Below are 20,649 nucleotides of genomic sequence, written 5' to 3'. Positions count from 1 at the left end.
CTTCCATTGTTTATAAATGTAAGATTCAACTAAAATATTGAATTAGTTTGCTTGTGTACTGCAGGATTTAATAGATATATACATACAGCAGTAATGTTGTAAACAAAACAAAGTGACAACATAAAGCAACATGTCTCACGAGATTTGTTTTACATTGAGCTGGCTTTATAAAAAAAAAAAAAAAAAAAAAAGAAGCTAATTAATAAAACCATGTGCTGCTGCTTCCTGCTGAGGAGGAGAATCATCGTTCAGAACAGGAACAGGAACCGGCGGCTTGCTGTGACGGCGAACATTATGACTGTGAGTGATCGGGCCCTTCATGGGAGGTGATGAAGTTCAGGAGGTCGATCGCCGTCACGACGCCGAACGCCATCTGCCTCGGACAAACCGAACCCTCCGCATCGTCTGGTCAGAAACAGGGAAATGAACGTGTCACTGGTAGTCGTGCTTAAACCCAAAGAAATCTTTGTGAAAATGGAGAAAAGGAGAAAGGTATCCAATTTCCTGTTTTCTGAAATTAAAACTCCTCCATTAAATGTCCTATAGGGCCACATAAATATGTGATGTACAGTTAAACCCATAATTATTCATACTCCTGACAGTATTGGATAGTACCAAGAAGTTTGTTTTTGCCAGGAAATGAGTCAGGCATCTGTCCAAAAATAAAAAACAATTCGATGAGAGAATCAATTAGGAGAGAAAAAAAATCTGTTTTCATTTAAATATCTTTTTTTTTTCAAAGTGACGTGTCAAAAATCACTGATACCCTTCTCAGAAATCAATGGAGACATCTTCATTGGCGTTACGTCTGTCAAACCTGTGCTGACCAGCTTTTCGTATAATGTTATCCATCAGCGCCAAGCCTTCGAGTTTGGCAGGCCCACTTCCCATCACCCTAATCTCTATCTTCCTCCACATTTTCTCCAACAAATTCAAATTGGGACTCTAAGCCGAACACGAAATGTATTACTTCCAGTCAGAGAAAACATGTTGGTGAAACAAAAGCTTTACTTTACAGCTAAATCTACCAATGATATCCATTATTTTGGGCTAAACTATGTTAGCGTATTTTTTATTGACCTTAAACAAAGAATGTTTTACTTTAAAATCTATTGAAAAGGATTGAAAGACAGCCAGAATATCAAATAATCAAAATAAAAATGCATCTATTCCAACAATTTACCAATTCTAGTGCAATAACGATGTACAGTACAAATCTATCCATTGAACATCTGGATGAAATAATATAAATATAATATCTGCAGGATTATGTAGAAGATGAACCATAATCATGTCATCATTGGACACAGAGGCATGAATTTGAGCTTTTAAATATGTCTATTTGTTTCTAAGGCTTAAACTGGGTAAATAATAATGTAAAGGACAAAGTTACCCCTACAAATGCTAATTAAAAAGAAAAAGAAAACAATATGGTGAATTTAAACCTGAGCCAATAAAATAGTACATTACTTAAAATAAACAAGCTTTTTGGGTTTATTGTAGTATTTTGTTCAGGGTTTTGTTTGACAGTGTGAAAAGTGTAGAAACAGTAAATGTCGTGTAAAGGCTGTGTTTCTGCTTCATCTTTCTTTCCTCCACTGAGAGTTTAAGAGGAAATATTAAGGAAAGAAAAAGCGAAAACCTGTAATAAATATTTGACGGGGAATAAAAACACCAAAAAAAAACAAAAACATTCTTACACTGGGTCTGATCGTGCACCACCAGGACGAAGTTTTGTGTTTTGAGGATGCAGGATAACCTCCCCAGGCTTTCTGTCAGATGCACCTAAAAGCAAACCCACAGAAGTTCAGAGAGGCTAAAAACACGTTTACCATCCGTGCTGTGGTGCCATCGGCGTCTCCACTGACCTGTCTGAAGTCCGTGCAGAGCACCATGCTGACTGGATCGGATAGTTTGACGTTTCCATCCTGCACGCTGGACAGGATGGTTCCTAGAGTCACCATGCCCAGGATTTCACTGCAGAGTCGCATAAAACAGCAAATCTCCCTCAAATAACGGATCATGTCAGGAATTGCCTATAACTAAAATAATTTGTTGATGACAGGAGATTTCTTTGAACACATCTCTGTGTTTTTTTTTTTTGTTTTTTTTTTGCAAAAACGTTCCCTCGCTTGATTTTAATGGCCTCTTTTTTATTAAAAAGGGAGGATTTGATTAAGTCTGATGAACCGATTCTAAAGGTGAACCGGTTTTGAAGAGCATACCCAGATTCACTGATGACCGGGGCCTGGTCGAAAGCCTTCTCTCTCAGGATCTTTATGACTTTTTGGCAGGCCAGGAATGGTGCAAATGTGAGGGGCGTGGCCAGGCGTAAACTTTGGACTGTGACGTTCCACCACCTGCCAAAGAAAAATGTGTTAACATCAAGTGATCTGATTATATCCTAAATGTAGTGAATTATAAGGGCTATATCACTCTTACCAGGGTTTGATATCATTTGGACTCTCCAGGAAGCCTTTCTCACACATCCACTGATCGCACAGGAACTTTGACCTGGAGATAAAATCCTGCTGTTAGTTTTTATTTTATTTTTTTATCCTGGAGCTAAGAAACTAAAAGAAATTAAGCCTGGCGTTTACCAGACAATACTGAACCACATTCATAATCATGGTCCAGTTTAGCCCACAGAACCTCTCATCTTGTGTAATCCTATTTACCTGCAGATCTTCTCCACTTAATGCTTCCAACCCCTTTCAGAAACTGTCCACCGTCTTCCTGAACTCTTTTTTTACATCTTGGATTCATGCCTGCTGGTTTCATTAGATAAATTCCCTTCCTGGCAAAGAAAACTTTTTTTCTAAGCCTTTGATAAATCTTTAACAATTGGAAGCTTTTACAATTTTTCATTCCTCGGTCTCTTATTGCAGGCTGTTAAACTTATGTTATATTATTTCCCTCATTCCACAATTTCTTCGCTTTCTGGTTCATAACACTTTCAATGCCCGGCTCAGATACATATTTCAGAAATTTTGTCTCAATTGGTTTTCTATTTCAGCAAACCTTTGTTTTCATTTTATGATCTGCCTTCAACATTCACCAGAATCAGTTACGGTGTTCCACAAGACGCTGGTCTAGGCCCAGTTTTTTTCTCTCTTTTTTTTTTTTTTACCTAATTAGGAAACATAATGTCAATTTCCATTCCCTTGCTGATGACATCCAACTTTATATATCAGCATCCAGTGACACTTTCAACAATAGTGGAGTAATTTCACACACATACATTGTTTAAAATTAAACATTTTGAACTGGTCTCTAAACCTACCTTGTTTCACCCATAACTAAAAAATCGTGTGGATCTCGGCCCACAGCAGTGCAGTAAAACTAGTGCATGCATCTGTTACCTGTAGACCTGAATATTTAAATTTAGCTAAGTGTTATTTCTCAGTTGACTAATGAATAATGCTGAGTAGGTTCTTACCAGAGCCACATGAGGGGATCATATTTCTCCTTTTTTGGTATCCTGGTTGCCTGAAGTGTTTTTGTTTTTACCATGCTTTTATGAACTTTTATCACATCTTACCTATTTCTACCTTGATTCTATTTAATTTATGTTACATTTTGCTTAATTTTCCTCCTTGCGCATTTGTTTTACTGCAGTTTTACTACGTAAAAATAACCTGCGACCTAATAGAAACACATTCAACCATAGTTCTGCAATCTGCCTTGTAATAATAATACAATTAGTACTTTGAAACGGTAGATACAGTTTTTTATATCATTAATATACATTTTGTGTAATATGTACAGGCTTCTGAACTTTTTTTCAAGCTGATGTTTGGTATCTTTGGGGGCATGTTTTTAATTTTTTTATTAAAAAAATTATGACAGGCCTCTTTTTAGTATGCTTATAAGCTGTTAAAATATTATATTCTTCTCATAAAACCTAATAATCCAGGTATTATTTAGTTTATTTCGGTTTTAAAACACTGTTTAAAAGATTTAAAAGACTGTAGGTGAGCTTAGAAGACTCTTACAGTCTTTTTGTGGAGCGTTTTCTAGCGTTTATTCTCTTACATGTAGTTGCGGACAGAGTCTGGCAGGATGACCACACAACGCTGTCCCTCCTCCAGCTCCTGAGCCATCTTCACTGCTGCTGCCATCGCCGAGCCAGAACTTCCACCTGAATAGTACGCAAATAAAGCAAAAATACAATTACTGCAAAGCAACACAAATAGTGCATGGAAAACTAACATGTTGAGTTGGTCAGTGGTTCAAGCTCACCACAGAGAAGGCCCTCCTCTCTTATTAGTTTGCGTGCCATAGTGAATGTTTCCTTATCCCCTGATTTGTACCACTTGTGTACGAGCTGGAGGTTTGATGGAGAGAAGAATGAAGCTGGAGTTTAGCTAAACAAATTATTAACAATAAATTTCCCGCATTCACACCAACACTCACAGATCTATCCAGCACTGTGGGTATGAAGTCATACCCAATACCCTCAACCTCAAAATGAGCGCTCTTGTGTTCCTCTGACTGTACCAGCGCAGAGCCCTCTGGATCCACACCGATTATCTGCCAGCAATGGAAAAACAGCAGCATAAAAAAATAAACCTGTATTGTCTTTTAATTAAGACGAAAGCAGCTTTCCTCCGTAAACACAATCACGAGTGGTTTTTGTGTAAGTTTGAATGTGTATCTTACCTTGACATTGGGGCATTTCTCCTTCAGCTTTCGCGCTATGCCTGTGAGCGTACCACCTGTGCCGGCTCCGGCCACAAGCATGTCCAGTTTACCTGAAAGAAAAATCAGATATTTCTCTAAAAGTTTAATCATTACTTCAAACTAAGGGCAATAATGAATTCTTGTTAGCAAAAACAATGTTTTTATTTATTTATTTTTTCACTTTTGTTCTTGTCAAAGCATTTTATTTTATTTTACAATAATATATAACATTTGTGATCTATTCTAACCTGGCAACCCAGACTGATAATGTGTAGTACTCTCCGTTTCTGACATTATCAATCTGGGAGTGCTCCCATCGGATCCGCAGCATTTTCAGAATATCCTAATCTTTGGACATCTCACTGAGCCCTGTTCAATTAATCATTTGAAGTAGCCAAAAGGCCCATGGTGACTGGAGCAGCTGCAGAGCGCCACAGCTCAGGTGGGTGAATCTATCGATCACCCCACGAATCTAGAAGTGGAATTAGGGGCAAGAAAATCGTACTGTTGAAAGTGATCCATTATTCCTGATTGAGGATAGTTACAATCCATGTAAGTGGACACAGGAAATATGAAGAAGGTGCTCTAGGCATAAATGTAGGCTTGATGCAAAACACTACGTGTGTGTAGGAGTAAGGACACCTGAGAACACTATCTCCATTGTAAAACAGGGCGGTGGCAGCACCATGCCGTGGGGACAGGGGAGCTGGACAGATTTTGTGAGAAGATGAATGGAGCTGTATGAAGCTGTAACAGATTTGACACTAGTGTGGAGGTTTACCCTCCTATAACGATGCTTAACTAAAGCACAATAGCATATTAGAACGACCCAGTCAAAGTCCAGACCTAAATATAATTCAGAATCTTCGGGCCGGACCTGCAAACTGGTTTTCACAAAAATTCTTCATTCAATCTCATTGAGATTCTGCAAAGAAGAATGGGCAAAAATTAGTCCAAAGATGTGAAAAGCTGGTAGAAACAAACCCCAGCGTGCTTTTAGCTGTGATTACAGCAAATACCGACTCAGGGGGTTCAATGAATAATGTGAATGACAATAAAAATTACAAAGGGTGTGACTATGCTGGTGAAGATTCTCAGTCATTCAGGTCATGGTCGTTCCAAAAAAAAGTAAAAAAACAAAGCAACTGGACTTGTTTTCCGTAGTTGAAGACGTTTCGCTTCCTCTCTAGGAAGCTTTCTCAATTCAAAAAGTCTGGAGTAATGTGGAGTAACAAGCTTTATACTACTGCCAAAACAAAGGCCTTGTAATGGCTTAGATAACATGCAAATACAACCGAAACAGGTCGGAAAACAAGTCCAGTTGCTTTGTTTTTTACTTTTTTGGAAAGGGTGTGACTACTTTTGCAAGACAATGTTTGGTGGATTTTAAAATAAAAGTACTTAAATCTTAAACCCGTGGCTTTTTAAGAACAAAGTATCAGTAGGTCATCTGCATATACTGTGAAGTTGTTGAGCTTACTGGGCAAATAAAGTCATTAGATGTTGAATTATGCCAGGAAAGTAAATGTAGTTTAGAGGACTGGAAAGCAGCAGAGCTTTTGCTTTACTCATGAATTAACATGTAAACAATAGAAATAGATAAAAACACTACTAACCATCACACTGCTCCAGGATTTCTTCAGCAGTTGTGTCGTAGTGAGCCAGGGGGTTACTGGCGTTACGATACTGGTCCAGGATGTGCGAGTTGGGAATCTCGCTCTTTAACCTCCAGGCTGTGCGTATGTGAGACTCCGGCGAGTCGAAGGCCGCGGATGTCGGAGTGCGCACGGTTTCCGCCCCGAGAGCCTTCAGCAGATCCACCTGTAACCCAGGGAAAGACCAGCGGCTCGTACTGACCCACTGTCTGCGTAGGCAAAAACTTAACGCACGAAACACTTACTTTCTCCATACTCATCTTCTCGGGCATTGCAATGATGCAGCGGTAGCCTTTTACCGCCGCCATGAGGGCAAGGCCGATTCCTAAGGGCAGCCAAAACAGACGGGATATGATGACTGATGCCAGTAATAAAACCACAGCTGGATAGGTGATCTCTTAAAGGGGACGTACCTGTGTTTCCAGAGGTGGGCTCAATGATTGTGTCCCCTGGCTTGAGGGTCCCGTCTCTCTCAGCGTCCTCCACCATCCGCAGAGCGATTCTGTCTTTAATGCTGCCTCCTGCATTGAAGAACTCACACTTGGCCACTAAACCAAGAGACGTAAAAGGAAAAGAGGAATAACACAGGGTGCAGTCGTTTCATCTGATATGAAATGTTAGATACGCAGCAATTAACAGCTGTCACATAAAAACATTAAGCCATGCAATACCACTGGTGTTGACACATGAGCTTTAAATAGTTTATTTTTTTTGGAGGTGTAGAAATAAACCTGAATGGAGAGTTAAGAGGAGCGCTAGCATAAAACCATGGATTTTTATGTGAAGCCTAGTTTGCAATATTGCTCTCTTGATGTTTAGTGTCCTAGTGTTTATTTAATTATGTTGATTTGTTTTGTGTGTTTGATGTATGTTGTTTTCTGTGATGCACTTTGAATTACTCTGTGTATTAATGGTGCTAGACAATAAACGACCAAAATAAACACCACAGGGGAGGGTTTCTAAGATTTAATTTAATAAAACTCTGTTCCCAGCATGGACATTTCTTGAATTGAAACAGCTACGAGTTTTTTTTTTTGAGTCTGACAAATATAGGGCATTACTTTAGCCTCTTTCTATTTGTATGTGTTTTTTTTTATTATTTTAAATATACATTTAATTAATTTCTCATTTGAGAGAAATACCTGCAGAGCCTTGTAAAATATCTGCTTAAATCTCGCCACATTTTGTCACATTGCATCCTGCTTCCCCGTCACCACTAAACAAAAGCAACCCCCCAGCATGAAGTTGCCACCACCTTGTTTCAACATAGGGATGGTGGTGTGTTCAGGCTCTGATGGGACGTTTGTCTCATCGGACCAGAGCACCTACTTCATATTTCCTGTTTCCCTTACATGGGTTGTCCAATGGAATGATGGCTTTCTTTTCTTAATTTGATTCAGTGCTGATCATAGTTGCCTTGTTAACAGATTCTCCCAGCTGAGCCGTGGAGCTCTGCAGCTCCTCCACGGTCATCATGGGTCTCTTGGCTGCTTCAAACGATGGACTCAGTAAGATGTTTAAAGCTTGGCGTTATTACATTTAGGGCCCAGTGACTGAAGCATAAAGAGCTTAAAAGACAATTTGCTATTCTGGATCGAAAACTAAATTTTCTTTCACCAGAAATTTCATTTTGGGATCAACCAAAGCCAACGGATGAGACAGCAGGACATCTGTGTTTGGTAAACATCACGCTCATTGCTGATATTTGCCACATTACAACCGGCTTCTCTGTCCCCGCTAAAGAAAAGCGAACTTCCTGCGTGATATGTGCACATTTTGGGGTCAGAAGCACTGAAGCATCCCATGCATGGGCATATAATTAGTCTGCAGTGCTTCAGTTCTGTCAAAGAAGCATTGTAAAAGGATGGATAACAGATAATGCCTATATTGTTCCTCTGCTCATTCTTTGCTTTTTTTCTGGTGCTCTTCTTTTGGTTGAGGGATGTGTTCAGGGGTACATGTTGCCCAGGCGCTCATTACAAATATTTAGGCCGCACAGGGACCCTGGTGAGACCCTCTTGAATTGCTAAAAGTTTCAAAATGTGTGTCCCAGTGCAGGAGCAAGTCTGAAAACTGCTACTTTTGTTTAAAAAAAAAATGGGAACAAACACCAACATTCTGAGAGTCTACTTGAAACTCAAGAGCTTTTGAGTGGTTTCCACCAGTAAAACGCCTGAGCAGCTTATGCCTCAGATAAATGACTACTAGGTGCATTATTTGGATTTTTCTCCTCCACATTTAATGTGGTGATCTACAATGTCAGTTTCTCCAGCGTGTGACAGAAAAGATAAGCTTCGATTCTACTCTCATACAGAAAAATATAGCTGCATGTATAATGGATTTTTTTCCATCTGAGTTGTTGCGCTCTTTCGTATGTTTGAAAAAATTATTGAGAAAACATCCGCAGCTGCTGGTAAACTAAAGAGATAGCCTTTAATCCGTCTCAATGGCAGCAAAAAGTGGGTTCTTAAGAGGTTTAAATTAACAGTTTTTATAGTTTTCTTACTACACATAAGTTATACAGGGTTATATTTGTTAAACCAGTACAAAGTAGCACATAGTTGTTGAGTGAAAGGAAAATGCTACATGGTTTACTTTCAATTTTTCAAATAAAAAATTGAAAATTACGACATGCATTCTTCTTTTATAGTATTTGAGTCGTATTTATTAATTCTTTTTGCACATTATTGTTTGCAAAAATGCTGAGGATCAGTCAGGTCGGATTGAGAGAGAATGTAAGCATCAGGTTTGAAGTCTAGCCTCAGATTTCCCCCTGGATGTAAGTCTGAACTTTGACTAGGCCATTCTAACACATAACCATGGTTTATTTAAGGTTGTTTTCCATCTGGAAGGTGAACCTTGAGCCCAGCCTCAAGTCTTTTCTTTTCCTGCACCCCATGTTTCTTTGTGGGAGGTGGTGCGTTCAGGGTGACATGCTGTGTCGTTTTTCTACCACTTATAGCATCAACAATTACCTTTATACTGAGATTCATAACCAAATGGCCCCTGTGTGCTTGATGGATAACTTCTCAAGGTAATTAGTTGCTATAGATTTTATTCAGGCATTTTAGAGTGAATCAAGCTGAAAACAAAAAGCCGCCAAACTTTGCAGGTTTTTATTCTTGGAGAACATTTTTAAACTTGCATCATTTCTTCCTTTTTCACAATTTTCAGCTACTATCCATAAAATCCCCATACCATACTATGAATGGTATGAATACTTTTGCGAGGCTGTATGAAAGCCTCACTTTTTCTGCTAAATGTGAGATAGCAGAGTAGTTTCACATTACATTATGTTTGTGGGTGTGTTTTCCTCTGTTGGCCCGAAGAACAAAGAGCCTTTCATTTTCACCTTTGCCTCCATTGGAGCCCGCTGCCTCCTTAAACAAAACCCCAACAGTAGCGCACGGCCCAGTTTAAGGCCATGAGCTACATGATACTCAGTTTTTACAGGTAAGCAGAAGGCCAAAAGGGTCACTGTGGTCTCTGCAGCCTGAAACAACCCCAAAAGCATCTCCTCCACCTTCATGTATCGCTTTAACTTCAGAATAGCTCTCTGAAAGGCATCCTTGTGAACACTAAACTGCATTTTTAGGAAGGAGGTGATCAAATTTGGACGTCTTTTATACTACCCTCTCTGTTATCTGCAAAAACTTACTTAGAATATGCATTTTATAAAGAAGACTTGTCTGGATTATGCATACTTTTTTGGCAGGCTAAACTTTAGGGTTGTACGTGGATCCAGCGTTCTCAGTTAAATATCACCAAGTGTCGGCGCATCTCTGCCGTTCTCCCGATAAACTCAAAATCCCCCAAATTCGTCATCATTTTAGATTAATTTGAAGTAACTTGGGGGTGAAAAGCCGATCTCACTCGCTGTATCAACGTCTCTGCGTATGAAAGGTGCATCATGTCATACTCACAAATCTCACACTTTAAGCCAAACTGCTTTGGGATTTTGTTCAGGCGAACCAGAGGCGTGTATCCAATGTGTCCGAGGATGTTGGGGAGGATGCTCGGCGGTGTGATGCTGCGGTGGACAGAGAACGAGTGACACTATCAGCGTTGTCAAAAATTACAATTTTCATCATGGCAACAATAATCTGAGGACATCTGTCAGACACAATGAGACCTGTTGGAGGACGGACATTAAGAAAGACTTTAGATTTGTTTTATCTAAAAGATTTGATTTATTTTAAAGTCGAAGCCTTGCAAAAAGCATTCATACCGTTCAAGCTTGGCACATAATTGGAAAGTGAAAGGAAAAGGATACACGCTCATTGAAATGTTTTTGAAATTAAAAACAGCCAAAGTGGGGTCTTATTTAGCTAATTTTACTCTCGTGGCCATTATTAAGCTGTTCTGTGGAGGCCGTAGAGGTTTGTCAGTGAACATTAGAGAACAAACAGCATTACGAATAGCAAGAAGAAGAAAAAACTAACTCTGCACATCAATCTGAAGAAACCATCTCCACGCTCACACATTGTGGTGGCAGCACCATGCTGCGGGGATGCTTTTCTTCAGCGAGGAGAGACATGTTGGTGACAACTGATAGGAGGATGGATGGAGCTAAGTACATGGCAATCCTGAAGGAAAATCTGTTAGAGGCTGTAACGCCCCATTATGTAGTAATTTAATACATTTGGACTGCAAAATGTAATAAAATCTCACTAAAAGCGCATTGTGTAACAAGCGCAGCAAAATTGTAAACAAAATGTTGCATTTTGAAATAGTTTCTGCTGAATGATATGATAACATGACTATGTTTTGTAGCGGTTATTACACACCGTGGCGGTTCCTCTTTTTAGAAAATTATAACGTGGTACATTATGCAGCTAACTGTCACAAACCAGTCTCTGTGGTCATCTTAGTCAATATACGTTTGATCACTGTCATGTTAAGGATCCTAAACATTTAAATCTATTCAATAAATACCAAACATTTAGCAGAATAGCAGACGCATTCCGTTTAGTGCCTTCAAGAATATGCAGAAAATGTGCTGATCATCAGATACTGCAAAATACTGGGATGAGGATGCAGATGTAATCACTTAGCGCCCGCAATGCCATTTCTGTGCATTACAGCAGAAATGTGAGCTGTCATAGTGGCAAGGTATATATATATATATATATTAAATGTATATTAATTAGGATCACCACAAAGATTGGTTTGAGATAATGTATTGCATAATAAGCCACATTATTACATGTTCATTTTAAAAAAAAAATAGGAACTGCCATATTTTGCAATAACCACCACAAAATAAATTATAAGTTATATTGTTTTTTACATAATGTGGCAGAAACTATTAAAAATGCATCAGTTGAATTTATCATCTCAATTGAGAAGCTGTGGCAAGACTTGAAAATAGATACTTGATACTAGATGCATTTTAAGTCATAAGCCACATTATTATAGCAGCACAGCGTATAGAGTAAAAAAAGTCAAGAACATGGCTGTATTAAGCCTTTTTGTGTCAATGCTGTCCATCTTATAAAGCAATAAAAGTGGAATCGAATCAAGCAATAGGCTTCACTTTTACGTCAAGAGGCTACTTTAGTTTTTTATTGCTCTGTCCTGAGTCATGTGGCCCTTACCGAGGTGGCTGGCTGTGAGGGGACTCTGACATCGGAGCACCCGGCCTCCAGGTGCACCTGCTGGGCAAATCAGGACGGATCCACTTTTTCTGAGCAGCCTTCTCCTCTGCGTTGGTCCCATTTCCGCCGTTTTCTCCACACTTCCTGTGGGATTTGTCCTCATCATTGAGGCACGAGTCGTCTTCTCTGAGAGCAGACGACTTGTGCCCGGCGGGGAAAGTTTCAAAAACCCTGTCGACGGGCGACTTTTTCTCCGCGTGCATCAAGGATTCTCCCCGTGTGCAAGGAGCTTGACCATCTTTCAAGCATTTGCTTCCAAACACAGAAGGCATGGCTTACCTGCAGCAGGAACAGAGAGATGCCCCATCACACTTTAAACACTGAAGCTTCAAGATGCAACAGGATGGTCAAAATTAAATTTCACTGAATTGTATATGTACTACAGAAGCACTCAGCCTGCGTTGCTATATTTCCTGATATGCGCTTTAATTTTCCACTAATATACTTACATTTTGTTGGTTTTCAAGAGGGTTTTTTAGCTGCTTTGCTACAAGCCACAACTTTGTAATTTACTGTAATAAATTACTGTAATAAAAGGCTACAGCTCTCTGCTACCTGCAGGGATGATCATCTATATAACTCCAATAAAGAAGCATATCTCGGGAGATACATTTAATATAATGTTAGTGAAGGTCAGGTTTATGTGAAACAAATCAACATTTATTTTTTTTAATGCTATAATCACCTTTGTAAATAAGAGCAGTGGTGCTTTAAAGCTTTAGTTCAAGCTAATCCTAAAAAGGTTTGATGAAAAAAAATCAGCATTAAAAAAAAAGTTAATTAACAAGCAGCTGGTCTAAGAAATGTTTCATTGTGATCAGAATCAGAGTTTTAAAAATGTTCAGTAAAAAAGAAATGTGCACATGTCACAGTGCAAGCTGCTGTTTCGTGACATAATCAGTACGAGGCGTAAGAAGCAGACCTGTACCTTATTTTTGTCTGAAAGTGTTGTTTGATCGGATCGGTTTGAACCTTTTTGCAACTTTAAGTCTGACCCGTTTGTTCCTCCTAACTTCAAGCATTAACTGAACTGAGAACTCCCCTTCACGCTCATTTCCACATGAAAGCACATTTACTGCCCCCAGAGTGGTTGACACTCACAGGAGTTAGTGACATGAAGCTCTCGTGCAAATAATTATGAATAATCTTTCATTGTGTTCTTATTAACCCAGCTATAAACATTTCTCTTAATCAAAACGAGATAAGAAACTGTACTTAAATAACCTGTTTTGTGATGACTGAAACCACCAGAGTACAAAAACAAACGACAAGAAAAACAACAACAGAACCATACTTGATCACTCTTGGGATTAATCCAATCAAATCCAGTCGTGTGTGACATTTTCCTGCCTTTCTTAACTCAAAGTTACTTTAATTTCATCAGGTTTATGTTAAACGTTGCTGTGATTAAAGGTGGCCAAGAAGAATGGGGTGGCTTCACCTTTCAGACGTGCCACAAAACACTTCGAGCTGCCGTCGTTAAAGGGAGAAATGCGGGATTTTAGGAAATGGGTCATTTAAACTTTAGATCTGAGTCAGTTGGGTAGTTCCTGTTGTGATTACGACGTAAAAACAGCAACCAGAACTGTTTGACAAGGAATAACTTGACCCAACCACTAAAAAAAGAGTTCTCATATCATCATGGATGATCTCCGAGAAATGAAATCCTGCTGGAGTTATGTAGCTCAGCTGTAGTGCACTGGCTTGTTTGGTTTAAATTAATTTACCAGTGATTTATTTAATTAATTTAATGTGCTTGTGTCGTGTTTTTCATCCCTGAAAGAACGTCACGATGAAACATGTTCCGCAGTCTCTACGGCTCCTGTCAGCACCTCCGTGAAAATTACCGCAGAGTGGTAAAACTAGGCCAGGTAGCAACACTTTCAAAGAAAATTACGTCATTTTAAACCTTTATACAATAAAAGGTATCATGTATGTGGGTCAAAGATCAGGAAAGGGACAGTAGCTCAAAATTATTGAAACCGAATGTTGCAGAAGGGCAAAAATTGTGTGCAACTATGTTAAATTTAGCTTGGGTCAATTTTAGAGATTTACTGAATTAAATGCCATTATTATCAGATTTGTTGAAATTACATAAGATCAAAAATATTCAGAGAGATTTATCCTTCCCAGAATAAATCTCTCTGAAACAACCGACCACAGATACATGTAAAGTGCTTCAGGTTGAATGATAGGAGCTACATTTGGGATCTTTTAAGTTTGCTGCAACGGAGACGCTTTTAATCCAATTTATAACTCCAGATTGGGATGTGTGTGTTTTCAAAGAAGATAAGCTCCTCTCATTGGAGTATTAAATAAAAGTATAATCTGCTGCTGCCATCATTTGTTTTCCTACATGTGATAATCACAGGGCCCATCTGGGTCACACGTTTTCAGTCCCGTGACGAAGCACATTCTGCACAAGATGTAGAAATTATTTCCATCTGAAACCTTAAGAACTAAAAGATACTGACCTAATTTTTAAAATGTTAAAAATTTGATTGGAGCGCAGCATCATCAGCCACCGGTGGTGTATAGCATTATTTTTTGCCTCCTCTGATTGGACCTATAAACAAGCTGCGTGGCCAATGATGGTTAACCCTTGAAGTTCTTCTGTTCGTTTATTTGGTTGTTTATTTACAGCGTGGAACCCCTCTTTCTTTTGCTGCCCTGGGCAGAAAGCCATATAATAAGAAAAACTGCCCCTGTAGGTTTATATGAACGTTTTCAGCAGACCTGCCTGGATCCCACCCATGTCTTGCATATGTGGAGAACATGAAATGTAGCTGATTTCATCCTGGTTTTCAAATACATTCAGAATATTTGCACCAACTCTCGGTGGTTCTGGTTCCGCGTTGCTTCAAAGCTCACATAAAGGTGGTCTATGATTGGTAGAACGTCAAGACAGCTCTATGGAAAAATGTGCCATGTTGCCAAAAACAAAAAGGATCGGCAGAACAGGTGTGGCCTTTATATATAGACTTTAAGTTCTTGTTCTGCTGAGAAAGTTTTTTTTTTTCGGCATACCACTGACAGAGGAATGCCTTCTTGTTGATTAATGGATTTACAAAAGACACATTCCTGACACAGAAAGTATTTGGGCATTTTGTTAATAACATCCTAATTAACGAAAAGTAAAAAAAAGAAGAAGAACAATTTCAATCATATGCAGTTCTCAGAAAAGTAATTATTAAAATGTTTTTCAAAAAAAGTTATGTGTTGTGCATCTGCTTTAATAATTGGCTATAATTAATAGTGATTTATAGAAAGGTTTGCACAATTACATTTATTTCATTTCCTGCAATGGGTTTTAGAAACCCCCTCTTTGTAGGTTCAGCTAAATAAAAACAAAGACAGCACTTCAGTCACAGTGGAAGAAGTATTCATTTCTTTCCCAAGAAAATACTTTAAATTCCAAGGGAAGACCAAGCAATCTGTTGCTGTCTGCAAATCAGAATTATTTCTGCATGTGAAGCTGCGTCTTTAATTTGGTCACATGAGATGGATCAAACACAGACGTCTGGCATTTGATCCCAAGCAGAAAGAAGGAGAAGGTTTCCCCAAGTTTGGATGCACAAGACGAGAAAGTTGTCCTTTATGTCAAACCTCACAGGTGTTAAAACATCTAATTACAAGAGACAATAAACAAGAGTTTTAAATAAAGCCTGAGGTAATTCTGCTGCAGCACTTGTTTTGCAGTGAAGTTGTGAAAGGGGATACTCACAGGAGGCTGGGCACCACTGACACTCCACCAAAGGCTGCTCCACACAAAAGAGACTCGTTCCCAGACCCAGAATGAGTGGGGGGTTTGGGGACTGTATGCAGGGGACCGAACCACTGAGATGCGCTGACGGGGGGGATGCAAGACTTCTGCATTTAAACACTTTACACGCTTCATTAATGAGCACCATTTTAGTGCACATTGGTGCATTATGCATGCTGATTTGTTTTGGCCTACAGGGATAAACTGAGGTGAAAATGTATTTACAGCTCAGATGCGTGGGGGCTACCCCGTTCCCCCCCTTGTTGTACCATAAAGCAAACTTTGTAAACAACTGTTTTGATTAAAAAGATTTGAAATCCTTCTGAATTTATGCCTCTATTTGAGTCGACATTGGTTTTACTGGACAATATATCAAACAATGGCATGCCACTTATAAGAAATCCCATATTTAAAATATAAATTCCTATAATATATAAATATAATATTCTTGTTTTTGTTCAAAGTCCTAACTTTTTTTTTCAATGAATTAAGAAAAACATTCTGTCTCAGGTTTACTTATTATCTAGAAACATTAATTTCTATACGTCTTATTTTCCAAGCAACAAACAAATCCATCAACTTTGCCAAGTTCAAGGCCATCGGCTCTCTGGGGTTGCTCAGTATTTTGGCCTGAATCCTAATTTTTTATTATTTTTCTTCAAATTTTTTTACACGTTTTCAAGCTAAAAAGGTGTACAACATGTGTCTCCTTGACATTTTGTGTGCAGTTTACTATTTTTGTGCAATTTATTTTTTGCAATTCTTTTGTAAATCACCCAATTTTGCAAACTTCATTATTTATTTGTTCCTATTTCAGTAACTAATAACTGTGCAGTATATTTTATTATGTTTTAAATTTCCCCTTACCACAGTCTCTTATTTTTACCTTTTTAATTATTATTATTTATTATTATTATTATTATTTATCTTTTTTTATCCTTCTGGAGCGCCTGAGGGATAATAAATTATATTTCTGTTACATTTCTATTCTATTGTACTCCCAAACAAATATACAATAAGTGAGCATCTATTGCTGTTCAACTCCCTTTAAAAATTACAAGCTTTCATTTTTATTTAAAAAAAAAAATGCTATTTTATATGTACTGTAAACAAAATGATTTAATCACTAAAACTGGCATTTAAGTGATTGAAATCCAGAAACGTCTTGAATATTTGTTATACATATGGCAAGGACGAAGCCAATAATGGTATTTGTGAAAATAAAAATGGATATTTATGTTGATATTTTTCTTTTTTATCAGGTAAGCACTATTTTTGTTTCCAAGAGACTCAGCTGGAGCAATTTCATTTAACAATGATTTTGCACAACAACAACAACAACAACAACAGCAAATGTTGCTGCCTAGTTTTGACACTGATAATAGCCCCCAAAATTCCAATATCCATATATCTGATAAAAAAATATTTTATTAAAGAGAGAAAGACAAAGAAAGAAAAACTGTGATCTTTAACACTGGAATTAAAATTCAAAAGATTTCCAGGATGTAGGCCAGGTTAAGAAATAGAATTTTTTTTTTTTGTAGTAAAAAGAACATTGTCTGTGACCAAGAAAGAAAGAGAGAGAGAGAGAATACAACATAATGAGAACCCACGGGGTGAGGTGCTATAGATCAAAGTCCATATAAAATTATGAAGCCGTTGTATTTCTGGGGGAATACATGTGAAGCTGCTCCTGCAACCAAAAAACTAAAACTCTGGTCTTCTGATCAGTTTTCCTGATCTAGGGACAGTCAAACATCTCATAGCAAGATTACCTGGATTTAGCCGTACAAAGAGTTAAAACTAAAAGCGCCTCTTTAGAAAAGCGCTGCAGTGATTAACAAATATACAGAGTCTTTAGTTGCTGAAAGGATGTTACCTCAGTTATTGGGGTTTATTGTGGCTAGCCATGGGCTGGATGGCAGGGTGAAGGTACACCACGGTTTCAAAGGGTCACAGCTTCAAAAGCGCTTTGCACCATTTTCATTGGCAAGCTACAAGCATGCAAAGGTTTATGGAGGAGTCAGCAACCAAAAACAACCCAAGCAGGTGGGCAACATGTACAAGGGGCAGAAAGGCAAAAATTAACAACAGTTCATTAATATTACAGATAGTACCACTGAAATAATATGTTACGTCATTTCAGCAACAGAAGGAATAATCATTGCTTTTCTGTTAGAAATAAAAGAACGCCCTATGACATCATACATTTTTGTATAAATACCCATGGTTGTTATACTATATGAATCTAATCTGTGCTCTGATCTAAATGTGACTGGTTAAAATGAAACAGATCAGATCAAAATTATTAAAGCGATACCAGGACTGAGCAGTTCTCTGCTACAAAAAAACACTTGAGTTAATCAAGGAAGATCAAGCCTAAGCTCGTTAGAGTCCAGAGTCACTCAGTTTTGGATGAGTGGGTGATTAATCTATCACACCAAGGGGCCTCATGTTTGTGAAGTAGTTTAGATTTCCTGTCATCACTGCCTCTTAGCTCTTGGAGAAGATTGTCCGACTGAATGCAAATAAAGTTGTGAGAAAAGACCAAACTGAAACGGTGCCACTGCAAACAACGCCGCTGTTAAAGCTGACTCAGCAGAAAGTTAAGGGTTGTTTTCCTGGCAGTTCACAAGCACAGCTCAACAAACTAGGATGATTGAAAAGCTATTTATTTCACTAATTAGATTCATTAAACACAAAAGGAAATGTCTCAGGTAAATATATCTGCTAATTATGAGGATTAGAATATTACAGAAGACCAAAAAAACATTTAATGAGGAATATTGTGGCCTTGTCCAGAGGGTCCGCAAGTAACTCCTGATTACTTAATTACAAAAAATTTGTAAAGAAACTAAGTATTTGTAACCATAGATATAACAACAAATGCAGGTTTTTAGGAAGTTTTTTTTTTATTTCATTGGATACTTGCACTTTATTTCCACAACAGAATGACAGCAAATGTACCAGCACTATCATTTGGGTCTATTATTCGGGTAAAGAGATTAGAAACTATGTACATTTCTTTCTACTTTATTTTCAAATACATGTTGGAGGAAATTCACTCATCCTCTATTTGCAAAAGTTTTTTTTTAATTTATTTTAAAACTCCCCAAAATAAAATGGCAACAGATTTCCCAGTTTTTTCAAAGGGTTGTGTGATATTTGTGGCTCTAAATGGCCGTCGGTCCAGATTTATTTAGCTGGACTGAGGGCCAGAATGGCTCTTTGCATTATAAAGGTCGCAGACCCCTGGTAAATATACTTGTCCAGTGGGCAATTATTGAAAGTATCTGTAGAGGGTAAGCAACAAAAGCTGCTGGCTGTTCAAACATCACTCTTTCCAGCTGTTTTAATGGAAAGTTGAGTGGATGGAAAAAGTGTGGGAGGAAAAAAAAAAGGAGGGTCAGTAACAGAGACAACCACAGCCTTAAGAGAGATGTGAAGCATTCAAGGGTTTGCAAGAGACTCCCAAGGTGTGGGCTTTGGCTGCAGTCCGAGTTTTGAAGAACGACCTCACACAAACATATCCAGGACTTGGCCTCCAGCTGTTACGTTCACCGTGTTTGGTTACTGTGGAACCAGGGTAAGGAGAAATGGAGCCGGACTGATGCCATTGGCCCAAAGTCCTCATTTCAGAAGAAAGATAATTTTGCATTTAATTTGTAAAACATGGAGTGGAGAGGCCAGGGAGGTGGATGCACAGAACCCAAGCTGGTTGAGGTCCAGTGACGTTTCCACAATCAGAGAGGATTTAGGGTCGTTGTCTCATCTGCTGCTGTTGGTCCGCTGCGTCTCAAGTCAAAGTTTCCGTCTACCAGGAAACTCCTGAGCACTCTGTGCTACCCTCTGTTGACATGTTTAATGGAGAGGATTTAATTTTTCAGCAGGACATGGCACCTTCCCACACAGCCAAAAATAACCGATACCTGCTACAGCGACCATAGCGTTCACTCCAGCAAATCCACCTGACCTGAGCCAGGCAGAGAATCTAGAAAGTATCATTAAGAGGAAGAAGAGACGCATCAGACCCAGAAACGCAGGCCTGCTGAAGGCAGCTGTCACAGCATCCTGATCGCCTCCATGTCTCTCAGAATTCATGCAAAACGAGCCTTGATGGGTATTGAGCATACACAGTGCAGCATTTTTCACAAGCCAACATTTATTTGTTTTTCCTTCACTGGTCTGACAATAATATATTGTTCCGATAAAGGTAATTTTCCATGAGCTGTGAGCCATAGTCATCCAAATTACCAGCAATAAACCTTTGAGATAACCTCCCACTGTGCAGCGGTGATTTTTTATTTATTTTTTTGGATCAAAGGGACCTTGAAGGAGTCCTTTCTTTTGCTCCTGCCCAGGAAAACAGCTGATATTGTGGGGTAGAATAAAATCCTGTGTGGCGTGTCACGGTTCTCCAGCAGCAAGCAGGAGCGCTCATTGAACACACGGGGGCGCCAACTCCCCATCTGCCACACATGCAGCAGATAGAAACCAGCTTCAAGCCACAGGTTGATAAAGAAAAACTATTTCAGTGCTTTTTTGATTTATTTGGTGCTTGTATCGCCCTTTCTAATGTAACCCTGAGCAGCATCACATAAGGCCCTAGCCAAACCTCCGCTGGCTGTGTAATAAATAAACTATATGAGCTGAATTACTGAAATAAATGAGCCACTGATGTTCAATTTTGATTAATCTACATTACACACTCCTGGAAAAGGGGCCACTACTGAATACATGAACTGCACTCTCCATTTGTTTCTTTATTTCAACGTCATTAGTCTTTATTGAACGATTTCAGACCAGCTGTATTCTCCTGCTCCCAGCATAACCAGCACATAAACATCCTCATGGTACCCTGAAAACTACAAATTTACCTGACGGCACAAAT

General features: G+C 38.7%; 1 protein-coding gene across 1 annotated transcript; it reads right to left on the bottom strand.

Moving 5' to 3' along the window:
• Window positions 1-170: 170 nt before the first annotated feature.
• On the bottom strand, window positions 171-15,797 carry cbsb (cystathionine beta-synthase b). The gene is made up of 15 exons (XM_012875066.3): window positions 15,720-15,797; window positions 11,936-12,274; window positions 10,262-10,368; window positions 6,752-6,886; window positions 6,584-6,663; window positions 6,300-6,504; window positions 4,663-4,754; window positions 4,417-4,533; window positions 4,243-4,327; window positions 4,036-4,141; window positions 2,443-2,514; window positions 2,226-2,360; window positions 1,869-1,977; window positions 1,701-1,785; window positions 171-405 (listed from the first exon to the last, which is right to left on the bottom strand). The coding sequence occupies exons 2-15, from the start codon at window positions 12,265-12,267 to the stop codon at window positions 293-295; spliced, it is 1,773 nt and encodes a 590-aa protein (XP_012730520.2). The 5' UTR covers window positions 12,268-12,274; window positions 15,720-15,797; the 3' UTR covers window positions 171-292.
• Between the last annotated feature and the right edge of the window lie 4,852 nt (window positions 15,798-20,649).

This window comes from Fundulus heteroclitus, chromosome 7, assembly GCF_011125445.2.
Source record: "Fundulus heteroclitus isolate FHET01 chromosome 7, MU-UCD_Fhet_4.1, whole genome shotgun sequence".
In the NCBI taxonomy this organism is placed as follows: Eukaryota; Metazoa; Chordata; class Actinopteri; order Cyprinodontiformes; family Fundulidae; genus Fundulus; species Fundulus heteroclitus.
This window is presented reverse-complemented; position numbering and strand designations above follow the sequence as displayed.

Bases quoted from the DNA above. Each gene is read 5' to 3' on its own strand.
- cbsb (XM_012875066.3), bottom strand. From the start codon at position 12,267: ATGCCTTCTGTGTTTGGAAGCAAATGCTTGAAAGATGGTCAAGCTCCT. The intron at 4,328-4,416 runs GTGAGTGTTGGT...TCAAACCTCCAG, and splicing joins CCACAGTGCTGGATAGATCT to CTCGTACACAAGTGGTACAA. The intron at 1,786-1,868 runs GTCAGTGGAGAC...GTTTGCTTTTAG, and splicing joins TCTGCACGGACTTCAGACAG to GTGCATCTGACAGAAAGCCT.